This window comes from Nasonia vitripennis (assembly GCF_009193385.2).
Source record: "Nasonia vitripennis strain AsymCx chromosome 3 unlocalized genomic scaffold, Nvit_psr_1.1 chr3_random0005, whole genome shotgun sequence".
Taxonomy (NCBI): Eukaryota; Metazoa; Arthropoda; class Insecta; order Hymenoptera; family Pteromalidae; genus Nasonia; species Nasonia vitripennis.
The window spans coordinates 2,933,272-2,951,831 of record NW_022279624.1 but is presented as its reverse complement, the minus strand read 5'-3'; the positions used below and the strand labels follow the sequence as shown (position 1 = coordinate 2,951,831).

At 44.3% G+C, this 18,560-nt stretch overlaps 1 protein-coding gene across 5 annotated transcripts in view; it reads right to left on the bottom strand.

The window, feature by feature from the left end:
• Positions 1-18,560, bottom strand: part of LOC100117396 (DENN domain-containing protein 5B) — a 32,477-nt gene that overhangs the window by 10,819 nt on the left and 3,098 nt on the right. For all 5 annotated transcript variants that reach the window (XM_031925935.2, XM_031925936.2, XM_031925939.2 and 2 more), the window contains exons 2-6: positions 4,125-4,234; positions 2,939-3,159; positions 939-1,139; positions 260-731; positions 47-183 (exon numbers count right to left, since the gene is read on the bottom strand). In XM_031925935.2, coding sequence (XP_031781795.1) covers positions 47-183; positions 260-731; positions 939-1,139; positions 2,939-3,159; positions 4,125-4,234 — 1,141 coding nt within the window. The remainder of the gene's footprint in view (positions 1-46; positions 184-259; positions 732-938; positions 1,140-2,938; positions 3,160-4,124; positions 4,235-18,560) is intronic.

Below are 18,560 nucleotides of genomic sequence, written 5' to 3'. Positions count from 1 at the left end.
ATTCACATAGAGCACATTTCATTAAATAAACAGAACTAGGACTCACTTTTCCAAGTATGGAACTTCGTACTTGTTCAAATACGTTCTAATTTCGTCGATGAAGCTCATCTTATGAGGGAACACGGGCAGTTCTTCGGGAAACTGGCTGGTTTGCTTATCGATATCTACATAACACAGGTTAGCCTGAAAGAGAATAGAAAATTAGCACTGAAGCCATCAAAATTGTTTTCTGTAAAATGGACAAAAAAAAAACACTGACTTCACTGGCGATCTTCAAAAGTCCTGTGTCGTTCTGGGCGTGAATGCCCATGATGAAGGGCACAGGTGCATCGAGAAAGTGATAGAGACTCGCGGGTAGTATGGGCACGTACACGTGCTGCCAGGAGAAGGGGAAGAGCAGGGCAGTGATACACTCGGACACGACCATGAGCTTGTGGAAGTCGGCGCTGCGGATGAGCACTTGGTTCTCTAGGAGGACGCAGGTGAAGAGCTGGATGACGGTGTCAATGCCGAGCCAGGTGAACATGTCCTTGAGCGAGTAGTCGAGAAGCGGCAGCTCCTGGATTAGCAGCGGCTGGTGAATCACTAGTTCGAGGGGTGACTTGGCTGGTTCGTCGTTCGGCACGTAGAACTTGAGCGACTTGCCGGGCAATGGTGTCGGTACGTTGTACAGCAAGTTGTAAACGTACGATTCGAGACTGAAGCCGGGACCGGGGTGTCTAGGAACGCATCTGTAAGAACAATATGTTAATAAAAGTCTTATGATACATTTTGCGAAGAAGAGTTTTTAATAATTCTATTCGTCATAACTAACATTTACGTTTGGTTTGATAAAATGTATGACGATACGCTTAATATTAGCTATAATTCTAAACTAACCTTTTTAGGCACAATACTCTCTTAGACACTAGTTTTAGTAATGAAAACAAAATACTCACTTGTAAAGATTCGTTAGGAACATCTTGGCAGCGTAGAGATACGGTTGCTGACAAATGAGAGATATCGATTTGGTAACTAAGAGTTTGTCTTTGGTCGAGTCGTAATAGGCTAATGCAGCCGCGGGCGAGTGCGCAGATATCTTGAAGTGCCTAGGGAGCGACCTCGTATTGTGAACGTCCTGCGCTTGCCCCTTTCTCGCTCTGAAAATCCAAAATTTCCGGATTAATTTTCGTCCCCGACTTGAATATAGTCGTTGAATATTAATGAACTCCGCGCGAATTCGTTAAAGTAGAGTCAAACGTGCTTCTGTATATTACAGTCTCCCACCGCCGAGAGCTCGATAATCTCTCTCTCTCTCTCTCTCTCTCTCTCTCTCTCTCTCTCTCTCTCTCTCTCTCTCTCTCTCTCTCTCTCTCTCTCTCTCTCTCTCTCCTTGGCTTCCGCACTGGTCACAGCACTCAGTCTGGCCTAATTAAGCTAACTGATGATGCCAGAGCTGGGATAAACAAAAAGAAAGTAACACTGCTCCTTCTCTTTGACTTTAGCAAGAGGTTTGACACTGTGTGTCACGTCAGGCTCCTGAGAAAGCTATCCACCTTTGGCTTCTCAAAGCAAGTCATCCGCTGGTTTGCCTCCTACCTCTCTGGTAGAGAGCAGGCCGTCGTTGGTGACAATAACGACCGTTCTTCTCCTCGGCGTCTCAACATCGGCGTCCCGCAGGGGTCCGTTCTGGGTCCCCTGCTGTTTGCATTGTACATCAATGACATCGGTTTCTGCCTTGATACCGATGTTTTCCATCTCATCTACGCGGATGACTTGCAAATTTACAGTCAATACCACCTCGAAGAGCTCGATTCTTTATCAAACAAGATGAGTGCCAATGCTGAGAGGATTACTGGTTGGGCTGCACAGAATAAGCTAAAACTTAATGTTGCTAAAACTAAAGCAATTGTCCTGGGCTCTCCCTACTACATAAACAAATTACCCTCAACAGCTAACACTTTCATTAACATAGGGGGTGCCCAGGTCAGCTTTGAATCTTCCGTGCGTAATCTGGGATTGGTGCTCGACTCTAAGCTTACGTGGAGGGAGCATATTACACAAGTGTGTAAGCGTGCTCACACACTATTGTACAGGCTTTACTTTTTCAGGAAAAGCACCAATCTCAGGTTGCGCAAGCACTTAGTGCAGGCCCTCCTGTTTCTACTAGTCTTATAGACTATTGTTCTCTCGTATACTGTAACCTGACGCAGGAACTCGACCTAAAACTTCAGAGGCTCGTGAATACAGGAATTCGGTACATCTATGGTGTAAGAAGAGATGAGCACATCTCCCCATACAGGCGGGAGTTGCAGTGGCTAACCACTGCCTGACGCAGGAAGTATTTCACTGCTTGTTTCCTAAGAAAAATGTTTAACACAGCCGTACCATCATACGTACTGGCATACTTTGACTTCCGCGTGACACTTCGGCCTGTTAGGGGGGAGGTGGTACCTCTGGATATTCCGACATTCGCGACGGAGACGCTGAGGAACTCGTTTCATATCAGCGCCTCATACCTATAGAACAACATACCATCTCACATTCGTAACACTACATCTGTCTCAGGTTTCAAGAGACTAGCTAAAGAGCACTTTCTTGAGCTTGAAAATACAAACACTTGAATCGCTTGTACACATTCACTCAAACGCACACACACACGCTTGTACACATTCACGCAAACGCACACACTCACACACTCTCGCTTACACATTTTTGCTGTACTACTATTCCTGCTGTATACAATTTATCGTACAACATATTGTACGCCAAATAAATCTAATAAATCTAAATCTAAATCCTTTGTCGTACACAGCGCGAAAAACTCACATCCCCGCATCGCTGTGGCCCAATCGAAGTATGCAGATTATGCATAGCCGCTTCGAAGAAGCGTAGTCCAAGAACAGCCAAAGACCGGAGCTTCGATATGAAATAAAACGAAAATAAAAGATATACTCACTGCGGAGGTGTGCCGTTTTGGCCGCTGCTCAGCTCGGTTATGAACATGGCCTGGAGGGTCTGCATGGCGGCGCAGATCTTGCGGTTGCGGCACTCCTCGTAGAAGAGCAGAGTGAAGCCGTAGGTCCGGTGGCCGTCCTCTTTCGTAAGGACGAACGAGTGGAAGCTCGGCTCGACCGAGTGCTTCTGAGTGCGGAAACGCAGTCCGCTCGGCAAGCATAGCTGCAGCAAAATTGTCGCATGGATTAATCGAAGTGTTTTTCACTCGTTAGCGCTGCGAATAGGAGGAATGCTTTTCAAAGGATGAACGAAAAAGGATATACCATCGCCGTTTAATAGCGTTAACGCGATAAAAGAAAAATTGCGCAGAAGCTAAAAGGTTTGGTATAAAGGGATAAAAAGTTTTACGGCTGCGAATTCAGTACGAGTGCAGTGTGTTCAAATGGTTGGAGGAGGTACGGACATCACGAGGTAAGTATTGAAAAGGTGAAGTTAAATACGCGTCTTATGTACGTCAGAGCGAAATGACTGCGCGAAAAGAGATGAAAAAATGAACGAGCGAAGGCTGCAAATGAAATATTTCAAAGCATAAAAGGAAGATACGGAATCGAAACAGAGCTGCAGCAATTTTAGCGGGATAAGCACGGGAAAAGGCTCTTATGAATAAGTGAGGCCGTTTGCAAGGTTGGTCGATCCGCGGAGTCCCAGGAGCTGGGAATGTGTCCAACCTTAAAGTAAAGTTTATAAAAAATCCGTCCCGATAATGCGCGACGAAATACCGATTTAATGTCGAAGGCTCGTAACTATCATCGGGCACTGAGTATACATGCGGGAATATTGGAGCAGCTCCCGAGTATCGACAAGCCCCGAGCGCCCGGACACGTCCTCTCCCCCATCAGTAGGCATCAGCATACAGGCGGCAGAGGCTCTCGCTCTAAAGAAGAGCACATAAAGGAGCTGAGAGGCGAAAAAAGCAGCGAAAGAGCCGACGATTCACGTGTGCGCCTATAACGCGCGTGTATACGCGTAACAATGGACATGAGTCATGTGTCTGCCGCAGACGCGCCGGGTGGGCCAGGAACACACGGGACAGGGGCGCGCGCGCACAGCTGATCGATATTATGGGAATTACGGGCAGGCGGGTTAGCTGCGCGTATACATGCGTATACTGTATAGTTGGCACTCACCATGCAAACCGCGTGCTGGTCGAAGGGATTCCATGGCACGGACTCCGGGTAGTGGCCGAGGACCTTGCTCTTGTAGGCGCGATCCAGCGGGGTGCATTGTAGAGAATCACCTGCGAACACACGACAGATCGACGCTGTTATTATCTCGGAATCTCGATATCGGTCTCATCGAAATTTCTATTCATCGTTCAAAAAAATAATATTTTGGATTGCATAATATAACACAGCGCTATACACGCAGGAGCAATGGTGAAACGAACGTTCGCCGGTTATGCACAAGGCTTTGATTACCCCGCGGTGAATAGCGCAATTACAGCTCGCAACAAACACACACAAAATGAAAGCAACCGCTTGCAAGATATTATACACGCGGCGCAGCTAGCAGCGGGCGCAGTTCTCCGTGACTGTCTACATTTTCGCGCAGCTATGTACATATACACACACACACACCCACACACACACACACACATATACATATAGGTATACCAGATCGCTGTGAAAGACGCCCTAGCGTCAAAATATCTCCTGCTTACGCTCCAGCGCAGCTCTCGGGACGTTATAGTCTCTCTCTCTCTCTCGCGCGTATCCCACGTCGTGCCACACACACCCTGTGTAGTGTGTACCTTGCGCTGTATAGCGGTTTGCGCGCGCAAGGGAGTATGCCTCGGGAGCTCGGGTACTTAAGGCCGGAAGAGGGAAATTTGAATCGCAGCCACGTCTGCAAATTGTTATTGAAAGGCTCGCTGAAGACGCCGAAGCGCGCACGTGCCGCTGGCGAAGTAGTACATGGTTGTATTATCGAGAGTCGCTTGCCGCGTCCCGAAATGCTGCAGCCGAAAAGCTGCCCTGGCTCCCCGCCAATTCCAGCACCCGCTCTTTATGCTGTTCTTTGCTCGTCGTTGCTGCAGCCGTTATACGTGCACCTATCTGTGCGCTTGGATCTTTTTTGACAATTTTGCCGCATGGCTACGTGCGTGCATACAAGGCGTTTCGAAGCAGCGCGAGTGTCTCGCGGAGGATTCAGGTGTACGCGCGGAGCGAGTGAAAAATCGGAGCTTTTGTATCACGCTACTCTGCGCTGACGTCCGCTTATCGCGGTAAGGGAGCTTTTGAGCGACGATTTTGGGGATGGCTGTTGGATTTATCGCTGGATTTGTTCGCGGGGATGAGTGCGTTGGGTTGATCGAGGGTCGAATCGCTTGATTTGTGTATTTATTCACGCATCGATTGCGTACATCGACATGCTTGTTATAATACACCATGCTATTATTCGCATCGCTAAACAATGTATCGCTTCAGTGTCCGTTAATTAGGGCGACGTATTATTCGATTGATGCGTGATTGCATGTACTACATATTGTCGGGAGTTAGCGGTTGATAAGTGGTAATCTCGATGTACTTGATGACTTCCATACAGCACTGATGCACTATACAACTCTATTTCTCGATATGCATGCAGTTGGCTGCACTGAGGTGAATAAAAAATTATGTCGAGACCGTTTGAACGAGTAAAACGAGCGCCAGTTCTCCATGCAGTTTGAATTGACTCATTGAGAAGCGAAGCCGCACGTACACGATGTTCCCTCGAACTCGCCGAGTTTCCTTTCTCGAGAGAAGAAAATATATAGGTGAACGATTTCGTCGCACAGTAATCAAGCCGACGGCGATGGATTCATTAGCATAACAATATTTCGCCGATACATCGATTTACTTGAAATGCGCAGCTGCCGCCGCAACTTTTTCATTGTCTCTCTCTCTCTCTCTCTCTCTCTCTCCCTCTCTCTCTCTCTCTCTCTCTTTCTCTCGCTCTCTCGAAACTTCATAACAGGTTCCGAGCAAAGCCATTTCTCCGCATAATTAAAACCTCATTTTCGCAGAAAAGCTCTAATATTGTTCCCGGCTGCCGTACAAACCTCTCTATTTCGCCCTTATTCGTGCTCTCTTATTTCAAGCACAGTAGCGCAACCCAGTTTCGGTATATCGTGCAGAGAAAAAGAAACCGCGGTAAGGTATACTGTACACTCGCACGGCGGCGCACGGAAAAGCCGTTGAACGCGTATGGCACAAGTGCCCGCGGAAGGGCCGAGAGGGAGCGAGAGAGAAAGCTTGGCGACACTCCCGGAACGAGGCCGGCTCGCGCTGCATAAGCGACGCAGATTATCAAGCCTCTACGCGGCTCTAATAATATGGCAACTTTATTTGGCCTTTCATGAGCGAAACCGACGACTTCTTCTTTGAGGGGGACGTTGAGCATTTATTCGGTCAAGGGAGAGGTATAATTTAATGTGGAACTCTGTGTGTTGTGGCAGGGAATTGCTGAAAGAAGCTTTCGCCGCTGTTGCCTGGCAATGAAGTTTTAAACGATAACAGGATCATGCCTATTTACTATACGAGGCTGCTTAATTATTGAGGTTGACAATATTTTTCACAAGTGTATTTTTATAATTTATTAATAAAAGAAGCTTCTCGCAAAAGCTGGTTTAACGTCATCAATCACGGGAATTTTAAAAATCATTGCTCATGCGCGAGAAACGGTTCATCCACAGAGTTTGCCAGAGGAGCAAAGGAAAACATTTTTCACATAACCGACTGAGAGCCGCGAGTATAGGGAAAGCTGTTAAAGAAATCAAATATTTGGCGCATCTTCAAAGTGTCTCTCTCTCCCTCTCTCTCTCTCTCTCTCTCTCTCTCCAGGCTGTAGGCGCGTTCACGATTTATCGAGTTTGCATCGCCAAGGAGAAACTTGTCAGATTCAATTTATTATACTCAAACAGCTCGGCTCTCCTGATGTGCCTATACTCCTCCATCAATCAAAACTTGTAATGAATATCGCGCAAAGTGATTGGATGCAGCCTTTTAATTAGACGAGATTTTCGAGAGATACCTGTATAATATGCATAGGTTGACATTGTTATCTATCAACTTTGCAGAATCGCAAACAACCGCAACCGATTATTGCGGTACGGATATATTTTTAACCGCACGAGCGCGCGAAATAATCTAGATTGAATCGAAACAAAAACAAACAGCCAAATTGATATATGCCTCGTTCCGAATCTGGGACGCGAAAATGAGCAGTCGGAGGCCATGGCGAGGATTGTTTACGAAAAAAGTCGAATAAGATAAAAGCTCTCTTCCACACGAGCGCTCTCGCGGAGGGCGAAAATTCGTTGAGACCGTGCAGCAGCAGCGAAGAGCAACGCCGGAGGATTTTAATCTCGCATCTTAATTGTCCGAATACGCACAATCTAGGGGTCAATCTCCGTTCCGAAATAACCTTTCTCAGAATTCCTTCGATAGCCATAGATGCGAATCCTCGCTGTGTGAGTCTATGTGTGTCGAGGCGGGCACAGAAGATGGCAGTCTTAGAGCAGCGCGGAGTAGGTATAATAGACCGTGTGAGGAGATGGTCCAAATGCTCATTTTATGATGGCGCTTTGCATTAAGTTCCGAGTGGCTGCGTCTCACGTACACAGTATAAGTATCCCCAGCGTCGATTCGCTTGGGTTATTTTATACTATGCAGCTTTTAGAAACTGCTGACGCGACGCGATCGAGCTTCAACAGCTCTATAAAATATGGATTTTCACGAATATTATCCCACTCGGATTTCATACTTGAAAGAAAAAGAACGTTTCTCCGCTTCGGACGTCAATTATTTCGAAACACCTCATCCAACATGCTAGACACTCGGCTTCGTGAAATGTGGAACGTTTCGACAGCAGCATCAGCATCGGCCGATCGAGCGCCGGGTCTCAATTAGCCTAGAAAAAAAGTCAAACGAAAATCCGCCGGCGAAATGCAGTAGTCTATCTCTCGCCGCTACTTGGCGCACTATCTGCATCATCCATAAACAAAGAAGCATCAGCCTCTCTTTTTCCGAACCTGTGCGCGCTCTCCAGAGCTCGCGAGTGGCTGAAAAACAAAATAGTGTACGAACGGACACTCGACTGCTCGAGGAAAAAAGGGGGTCGATTCCGCGTTCCATCCCAGGCAGGATCGATAAATAGGCGCACTCGACTCGCCCCCCGAGCCTCGGACACATCTATTTATCAAGCCGGAAAGATCGGGTCAGCTCGTTGTCGCGCCGAATGGGCTCAGCTCTCTTTCTATTACATTCAGACAATCATCGCGAGACTCAGCACGAAATCGGCTTCTCAGCCTTCGCGTGTACGTATGGGATAGCCGATAGATGTATATGAAAGCGCACGTCTTCATCGACACGTGACCACCGCTGCTGGCAGAGTCGGCGAGGCTTACGCGTATTATGCGGGCGCCGACTGTAAAGCTCACGATCGTTTTTTAGAGAGAGAGAGAGAGAGAGAGAGAGAGAGAGAGAGAGAGAGAGAGAGAGCGAGCGCGCGCGAGAGCGCGATGATTGGGAGACTCGCGGCTTTTCGTTGACAAATTAATTTCGGCTGTGTGTATAAGACTGACTGGCGTAATTATACGTGCACGAGTTTAATCGAATGAATACTCTTTTTAGCAGTGTCTTAATTAATTATCTTAGACTTGATAATTAAGTTTGTTATAATATAGATACGAAAAGCGTGGATGTTAGAGTGATCATAAAAAATGTTCCCTAGCTAAAAAATAGCTCATTTTCCAATGCCAAGTCATGCATTTACAGACTATTTAAAGCAATATTATGTTGATTATTTTTACGAAAAACCGCATTTCCGAATCGGAAATAGAAGTACGATCGTTTAACGGATGAAAAAGTATAAAATAGAACAAGGGCAAGTAGAAATAGCTGGAAATCCAGTGTACTTTATAATTGGTAACTGATCAGGTTGGGCATATAAGAACTTTTTTTCTTAAATGGAAATTGTTAATCTGGTAGAATAAGTGAAAGCTCCATGTATGGTTACGTTACAATCATCAGACTTCCTAAAATAATGATGTATGGAATTAAACTTATAAAACAAATCACATCAGCAGCACTGTCTGTTACAAAAAATTTCAACGAGCACTTGACATATTTTGCTTCATCGCCAAACGAGCATCAGCTCGCAAGTATTCGAACTGAAGAGCTCGCGTCTATTCGAACAGGGCACGGTAAATAAAATTTAATAACTGTACATCACAGTCGGCGGGGTGACGATAGACATAAACGAAGTTACATTGGCCGTTGAGGACAAATCAATAAACGCATACACACGTGTACCGGGCTGTCATGCCGGCATACAACCAACGAGCGACGGTGCAAGTGAAACAGTTTAAAAGTGGAGAAACGAAGGCGAGAGAGAGGGACAGAGAAGCAGAGGATGCGCCTCGTCGAGTGTATTCTCGCATGTACGGAGTGTAGTACGACAGCGTGCGTAGAGTTAATCAAGCGAGCAGCTGCAGCGATTTTGAGCCAACGTCGAAAAAGAGCAGAGTAAAGTGTCCGCCCTATGCCGCAGAGCTTTCGTATTGATTTGGGCAACGGTTGGTCCCTCGCGCACGCAGAGCTCTCTCTTTCTCTCTTTTTTCGAATACACACCGGCTGCGCGCGAGAGGTGTACACGCACCCATGAATAATAATGTCGAACAAGCGGGGAGTCGTTTTAATCCTTTCTGCGAATGTTTATTGTACCTCCGCTGCTGCGGGTTGAGGGTTTAATGCTTTTTACGCTGGTTGTATACGGCGGACAGCAGCAACGTTATTAAGCTCGAGTGTTTGTGGTGGATCGCTGCTGGGGGTGCTTTGACATCTTTTTAATTAGGATACACCCTATTGTTTGTTTCTCACGACAGGCGCACAATTAGTTTTGGCATTTCATACATTCTGTAAGCTTTTTCAAAAAAAAACTTGTACACTATACATTACGAGGTTTGCAATTTGATGTGCAATGCAGAGAGTACTTCCAGGAATCGCAGACAATTTCTGTCAACTTGCGTTTCATTGCGTCGACATTGAGCCTGCAACGTTACACAATGCGCAGGAGATGTTTGCCAATAAAAAAGCTATCAGTCTCCAGTTTCTCCTCCAATATTGATTCGAATAAAGCAATCTTGATAATGCATGTGTCTTCAGAGCTGACCTTAGTCGAGGTTTATTTTTACGCAGGTATGATATCAGCGGGGTTGCGTTCTTCGAATACGGGCATATTTCATTACGATTTTATTCAAGTTTGAAAAATGAATGAAATCACTGCTTTATGAGATTTTTCAGAATTCCAAGGTTCCGTAAGCAATAAAGTCGTGGAAAAATCAATAGCGCTGACTGTTTCCTCACGCTCGGAATAAAACGCTGGTAAAAATGACACTGGAACACTCCACGTGGACGAGACAGCGAGGCTCTTCAATTCTCTTTTGTACCCAAAATAGAAAAAATCAATATCGAAACCACAATAATGAGTCCGACCTGTGCGGTTTTGAAAAGGAAAGACAAATGCGCAAGATGAGTTTCTCCCATTTCGAAGTAACGAGTAATAACCGCTTCCATATTTCCGCAGAGGCAAAACTCCGCCTCGAATTTTCCAGCCGATTCCACAATGATTCTGACCTCAGCGCTTTCCACTTTTATTATACAATCGAGCAGCTCCTTTTCAAGTTGAAGGACGCAGCTAATCGACGCAATTCCCATAGGAAAATCCATAACAGCTGAGCGCCGAGCATGCGTCGAGCCTCTGCTCTCTATATGTATTACACATTCGTCATGCCTCAACTCGTGACAGTCGTGACCTCTCGCGACGACGACTTCACTCTTTCGACTCGTCGGTTCCGCGCCCGAATATGCATGTGTACACATTTTCTCTCCCTTCGTGTACACCTACGCGCGCAGCGACGTGATGTCATCACGCGCACGGAGCCGGGGTCACTATACCCGCGCGTTCTGTACGTATGAGCTGGAAGGAGTCGACACTTGAACGTGCTTGCGCCAGGCCGACATGCGGGGAATTAGTTTAATTCTCGCTCGACGCACCAGCTTCGAGCGAGGAAGGTGAAGCATGCTCGTGTCTATATGGAGATTCGCGGTCTAGCTTGATGGCCCAATGCTGTTCAAATATCAATGTTTACGTCGTGCTGGTGTATACGAACACGCGTGTGGTCGCTTCGATCCACGGAATATTTTGTGCGCTTTCCGTTTTCGGAGCTTCGTAAGTATGTGTATATATATATATATATATATATATATATATATATATATATATATATATATGGGTGCGTGTGTGCGTGTGCGTGTCTATCCTAGAATATTATTGTTCTGTGAATCCATCAGCGTCGTGTCAAGGATGTACTATGTATATCATTTTATTCTTACTTTTACCGAGGATTTTGTTTATCTGAAATGTGTATTTTGATAATTGCTGTATAAACATTCTTTGATGAGTTATTGCGTAATTAATTAATTAGGGATGATTGATATTGCATTGGTTTATTTGCGCCTCATTCGCACAGTTATATGGGTATGCTTTTGATTTACTCTCATCAAGCAGATGATTTTAATGAATACATAACGAATCAAGCTTGCATTATAGGTACGTATTGTGCCAATAAAATATTTCGAACAAGGACAAATTAACTATGATAATTTAAAACACATTTTGAGTGCAATAGAAAATTGTATTGCATGCGGAAGTATGCTCATAGTGCTTCGAGGTATCACTTTCTAATATCACTTCACACAGCTTTTAATATTCCTATACCCGATCAGATTATTACATAACAGAGAGCTATATACCTGTTCTAATAAAAATGATAACTGCATATCACGTGCAAGGCACGTTAATTTAGCAGTGCTTTAATTATTTTGTCAACAATATAAATAGACGCTCTACAACTTCATAGAAATAATGAAAGAAGATCCTCACGGCTTATCATGCACAGTGTATTTTACGAATAAACGGTGCACTAGATCATAAACAGTGCCTCATTTCCTGCTCAGGTCCTTCTCTGCTCTTTATATACATCCCGTAAAATTTATAATGCGCAATTAAGCGCAGCGGCCACTCTAATTGATGTTCGTGTAGGCCTCACTCCTCGCTCTCGCTCCTTTTTTCTTTTCTGATCATATTACCCCGCCATTGTAGCGAGTTATATACGTCTCTGCTGTTGATGCTGCTGCAGCCGACTCGGATGAGCAAAGGCTCTGCTATCTGGAGGTTCATTTGGTATCAGAGAAAAAGAGTTTCGGCTTGGTAAAATACATGAGCGAAAGAGTACGGCTAAGATTTTTGTAATTATTCGTGGAATACTGCTAGCGAAAGAATTTTAATTAAAAAACGTGGAATGCCGTTTACCTCACATCGAAACTTAATAATTTTAAACGTATAATAGAAAGTATGCACTAAAGTTTTAAAGATTGTAAAAATAAATTATGAGATATACCTTAATTAATTTTGTCTAAGAAATCGTTAAAACAAGATGATAAACATTGTATAACAAACTTAGTAAAAACATAATTATGTGTTACATATTACATTTCTTCATTGCACTGCAGACACACTGACGTAATCATTCTGTTAAACCTTTCACTTTTCACGTATCTTAAAAGATTCAAGGTGAACTTTTAACGCATTGGGTCTGAAAACAATGCTGTGTATGGATTTATCCGTAACTAAAATAATCAGCGTCAATTGCGTCACTGTAGTAGGATATAAAAAAGCAGGCAATCTGCAAAAGCAGCTCTAATTTTAAAACTAAATGTAAACTCCTAGATATTATATGTATGACTATGCTCCTTATTTTCAAAACAGGGTAAAAAAGCTATTGAATCTGGTACTTTTGTATAGTTTTTCTACAGAGTAACTACGGCAACACTTTTACGCAGACGCAGCAATATTGGCTTGATCCGCTCGCATGCACTTCCTATTTTTGACCTTCGTCGCTGATGATACTTATACACTCGTCTGCCCGCGCGTTGGGACAGTGCAAGAAGTAACATAATTTTAAATTAGAATCGAATTGCTAGATTCGAGAGAGGGTATAGTATCGTCGAGTGTTTGGCTGTACTACTCGCTTTGTAAACTGGGATAGTTTGGACTAAAAAGCTTGTGCATATCGTTGAATTGATCCGTTTTGAAGGAAATCCAAGTACACACGCTTGCAGGGCATCCGATTCCAGTTTTTATTTGCGCGTCCGACCCAATTAAAAAAGGAACAACAACACGGGGCGTTAGCGAGTAAATAACAGCCGAAAATACAAAACGGTCTCAAATTGACGAAGGCAAATTCACGAAAACACAAAGCCCGCAGTAGCGCTTTCACGGGAAAATAAAAAATCCGAACAAAGGGACATAAAAGCCGCTGGGCTCGCCCTTTTACTCTGATGATGATGCTACACAGTATACACACAGAGAAGGCGCGTTAACCCGATACATGTGCGCGCTTAAGAGGTTATTACGGCCATTACGGCGCGAGTGTGATTGATTAGAGCAGTGCGAGCACAGCAACGAATATGATCACCACTATAGCTCACGTATAGTATACACGACGACTCATGCGCTCTGATGTATCTCGAAGCTCTGCTCCGCTGCACATGCTCGCACGAATGTGTACACAGACTGTATTCGTATATACACACATCCCGATAGCCCTGCAGCTGCCGAGCTTCGGAATCTCCGATACGGCGCGTCGAGAGGATTTTTTTCACTCTATAGTACTTAGCGAGGATATAGCTGCTTTTTTCGTCGAGTGCCGAGTGTGCTTTGTTGGAATCTCTCTATATAGACTGCGGATATACTGCACTGACGCTACACTGGACGGAATACTCGCGTTTCATGGAAGTGTTTCAAGGCTTAGTGTAAAATATGTAGTTTGCTGGGGGGGGGGGGGGGCGAAAAAAGCGAGATGAGAATCGACGAAATCTGCCTGCGCACAAAATTATACAACGCGCTCCACTTGCTGGCTTCCGATTTCTCGGTGGTGTTTCTGCAGTCGCGCGCGTTTATGTGTGCGATCATGAACTTGAAAAGTTGGAATTTTGGCAGTCGCAGTGCTCGCTTACCCTTTATTCCGATGAATCATTTCAATTAAAATTTATCGCGCATTTCGGAGAAACAATCGTTGCGCAACACTCGCGCGCGCACAAGCTGCAGCGACAGCAGTTTATCAATAGTATATATACATTTCATTTCGCTCTCGTCAGGCAATTGATCAAAAGCGTAAAGAATTCCCATCCACGGAATAAACAACCGCAATAAAAGCCTCTCTCTGCGGCTCTGAAAGCGGAGCGCTCGCGAAAAAACACGCATATCTCACCTAAGCTGCGTGCAAGTTGTACCAATAGCAGCAGCAGCAGCCGCAGAGCGAAACCCAAAGCACATATAAAACTATACTGTAAAGCGTATAAACATAGATGTATAAAGCGAAGCCGGAGGCACGCAGGCGCGCAGCTATCCATTTCCGCTATGAAAAGTCGCGGGAGCGCGTAAAAGAGTTAAGCAATAAATCGAGTATAACCTCGTTGGCGCCCGGAGAGTAGAGCAGAGGATATCGACTCCCCGGATTCCTACCTCCCCCTCTCGCTCTTCGCGACGCTCCACCAGCGCTATACGATTCAAGTTCGCCGCGATCAATTTAATCCCGGATCTCTCCCCCGACGCTGCCGCTGCTGCTGCTGCTGCTGCTGCTGGGGATGTGCACGGACCGACCGGCCATGAAAGCAAATGGGGAATCGATATATGGATAGATGTGCGGTATACGAGCGCGGGCGTAGCGGTGTCCGAAAATCGCGTCCGAGTCTTATTTTCAATTCGATCGCCGCGTGTTATCGGCCGAAGCAGCGAGTACATTAGTCTCCGCGTCTGATTGACGGAGCGAGTCGTCGAGGTCGAATTAGAGGGAGATGTGTTACGACTTCTGCGCGGCTAGCGAGATTTCTTCTGTCATCGTCGATGAGATTTGTGTGTGTTTGTCTATATATGCGCGCGACGCGCGAGAGCGATCGGGATTTGGCTTGTAAAACAGCCCGGGAGCGAGAGGGAGAGAGAGAGAATCTGACTTTCAGGGGGATCGCGCATTTTTAGGTCACGATGACGATTTCGGGACGTCTGCCGCGTCGTACTCTCTTTGTTCGACGTTATTGTCCCGATGAGCCGAATGGATAACATATTTTTTTTCCGTCATGTAAATGCTGGAATCTTTTTGTCGCGCGGGTTTCTAGTTTGAAATTCAAAACGGTCAATTTAAAATTACATACTACTTTCAATCAGAAAGTATAATTTTCTTTGTTTCACGTGAAATATTTTTATTCGAGAAAAAACATAAGATTCGTATATAAATTATATTTCGTCGTATGCTATACCTTGATCTTATTTACGTATAATATATAGTGGACTCTTATTTCATTGTATTATATATTTCTCATAAAATAATTGTTCGATATTCGCTTAAAATAATCACTGATGCTATTTTACTGAGACGGCGCGGTATGCGTGAATTATTTAACATCGAAGAGCAAAGTCATCAACCGTACATCAAACGAGGAAAATGTTCATTGTTTGTTTTTTAATAAGTACCAATTGAAATATGTAACTATTGAATTGTTAACTTCTAGAGATTATTCACCGTTCACGTTTTCATTAAAACTCATTCGTCATTTTTTCATGCTGTACTTCCGGTTTGCACAAGCAGTACCTCTACGCTATAGCACAAAATCCGAGAAGCAAATAAAGATTTCGGTCCAGAGTCAAAATAATTAACAACGAGCGAGTATACAAGGAAGAGGCCGAACCTCAAAGCTGCCTCTCCCTCTCAGTCCGTCCCTAAAACACCCCCGAGGTCTCTCGAGTTGCCCAAAATCCAAAGTGAAACTCTCGAAAGCTGTGCCGCAGGTATACTAGAAGTGTACGGCCAAGGGAGCGAACCGGAAAAGCAGAATCGGCGCAGCTGCAGCTGCCCAGTTCATCGGCTGCTTTGCTGGTGGCTCTTTATGCCATGGATTATAGTACTCTCCGCTTTAGCATCCCATCGGAGCGTTTCACGCTGCGCAAAGTGCAGCGGCGAGAGTGCGATTTCTCTCTTACCAGGTCGTCGATTTAGAAGAAAGTACGAAGGTTTATAAAATAAATTTTAATGTTTGAATTTTCCAATTGAACCGTCCTCTTTTCCCTCAAAGGTATTAAAAGAAAGAGTGAGGCAGTCTTTGGCAATAGCTGGAGACCTATTGACTCTGAAGAAGCTAATTAAGGGACACACCACCTTTGAAATTAAAATCAAAATTTTTCATTAAAAATGTATAAATACTTATATAAATAAACCAAATTTTTATTCTTAGACATAATTACCTTTATTTTGATGGTTTTAGACCTTCTGTATACCTCTATAATACCTACGTATAGTAGGGAGTCCATAATTCACTTACCGTAAGATTCCAAAGGAACGAATGGCCCAAATGAGCTCAAACTCTAGGATATGAATGAGGGGATTTGGTTTAAATTTCATAGAAAAAGTTTTATAAGCATATTACTGATTTTTTAATCAATTTTTGATTAATTTTAACATAACTATCATGTAACTTTTTTTCTATGAAATTTAAACCAAATCCCCTCATTCATACCTTAACTAATGTACTTTTAAACAATATCCTAGGGTTTGAGCTCATTTAGGCCATTCGTTCCTTTGGAATCTTACGGTAAGTATATTATGGACTCCCTACTATACGTAGGTATTATAGAGGTATATAGAAGGTCTAAAACCATCAAAATAAAGGTAATTATGTCTAAGAATAGTAATAAAAATTTGGTTCATTTATATAAGTATTTATACATTTTTAATGAAAAATTTTGATTTTAATTTTAAAGGTGGTGTGCCCCCTTAAAGCCGGAGCACAAAGCGTATAAGTAGCTTTCAGCCAGAGTTCTTAATTCATTTGAATTTTATACATTCGGTGATTCGCTTCTTTTTTAAATCGACTGGACGACGGGCTTCTGGCACGGGCTCAGTAAGTATCTCTTAAATTTTGTGCGATTAGAGCATTATTTCGTTTGCACAAGTTCAAGTTGTGCGCTGCCGAACAGAGACGATATATATATATATATATATATATATATATATATATATATATATATACATGATATATATATTACAGACTATATAATCGAAATTGATTACATAAAAATAGAAACATTGTTTTATCTTGCGTGTCTGAGCTGAGCGTAAAAATCGAAGGAACGTCTACATAAAACGAAACTGGAGATGCCGAGCTCTTTCTTCGAAAACGAGCAGCTGCACTTCCAGGTAGCTTATACAATGTTTCTCGTTCTTCCAGCGCGATGGTTCCAGAACTCGGAGAAAAACGTGGAGCAAAGTGAAGCTGATTTTTCATAGCGTGTAGCAGTGAACGAGCAAAGTTTCTTATCGCTTTATAGACGCGTGCGCTGATGTATGTACGTATTATACACAATACACACGCGCATGAGGAGGCGCGATAAGACGCGCGCCGGTTTGTCTTTCTATCTGCGAGACCGCGAAAGGAGAAGCGACTCGGATATGGTTTTTTCGAAAGCCACGAAAATTTCGACGCAGCGATGCAAACAAGCGCGCACTCGAAGACAATAATAGCCATAAATTATCACGCGTTATAGTTATCATTCGGGATTCCACGAACAAAGGAGTGTCGATGGCTCTTTCTCTGTGTCAACGATGTTTCCAGCGGTATACAGTTATATTCATGCACACATAGGAGTAGGATCGAATAAACTTTTATGCAGCAATGCGTTCTTCAGAACTTGACCAGAGTATACAAAAAGCAAATTTCAAAGGAAGCCGTCGTGGAAAAAGAAACAAAAAGCAAGGAAGACAATGCGTTCACCCAGATTTTCTTTCGGCAACCTTCAGCGGCAGCATCAGCTCTGCGGACCTCCAACGAGACGGAATTTCGCACTCGTCCACATCCCACGCGCTTAACAAGGCCCCATTGTATCGAAAAATTCGACCTTGCGCTCCATTGTCGATCTTGTCGCCTCGTCGCGAGCCAGCATATTATGTAGGTATACTGCGTCGCGCAGCAGTTTGCCGGAAGTGGCTCCGCGGGTCGTTTCTCAGGAAGATCCGCTTCTTCGGTAGAGTCTCCCGCATGAAAATCGGAGAAGCGTCGCGTCCCACTCCACTCGCTCTCTCTCTCTCTCTCTCTCTCTCTCTCTCTCTCTCTCTCTCTCTCTCTCTGCAGTGTATATTATATATAAATATAATACACGCGAGACGGGGGTACGCGCGTATAATAATGCAAGCGGGTGTTTCGAGAAGCGGCCGCGCGTAATGAAGATCCGCAAGCTCGCTTGGCGATGATGTGTATAATGTATATATAGGATGAGTGAGAGCAGCGGGTATGCTGTTACGCTGATGCAGCCCTGATGAGCTCCGGACTTTTTTCTGTACGATGAGATTGTCGAGGACGTTGAAAAAATTTGAGATTACGCGCGGTCCGTTCTCTGCTTCTGGCTCGGGTTGGGAGATCTGATACGCGTCGGAGAGAGAGAGAGAGAGAGAGAGAGAGAGAGAGAGAGAG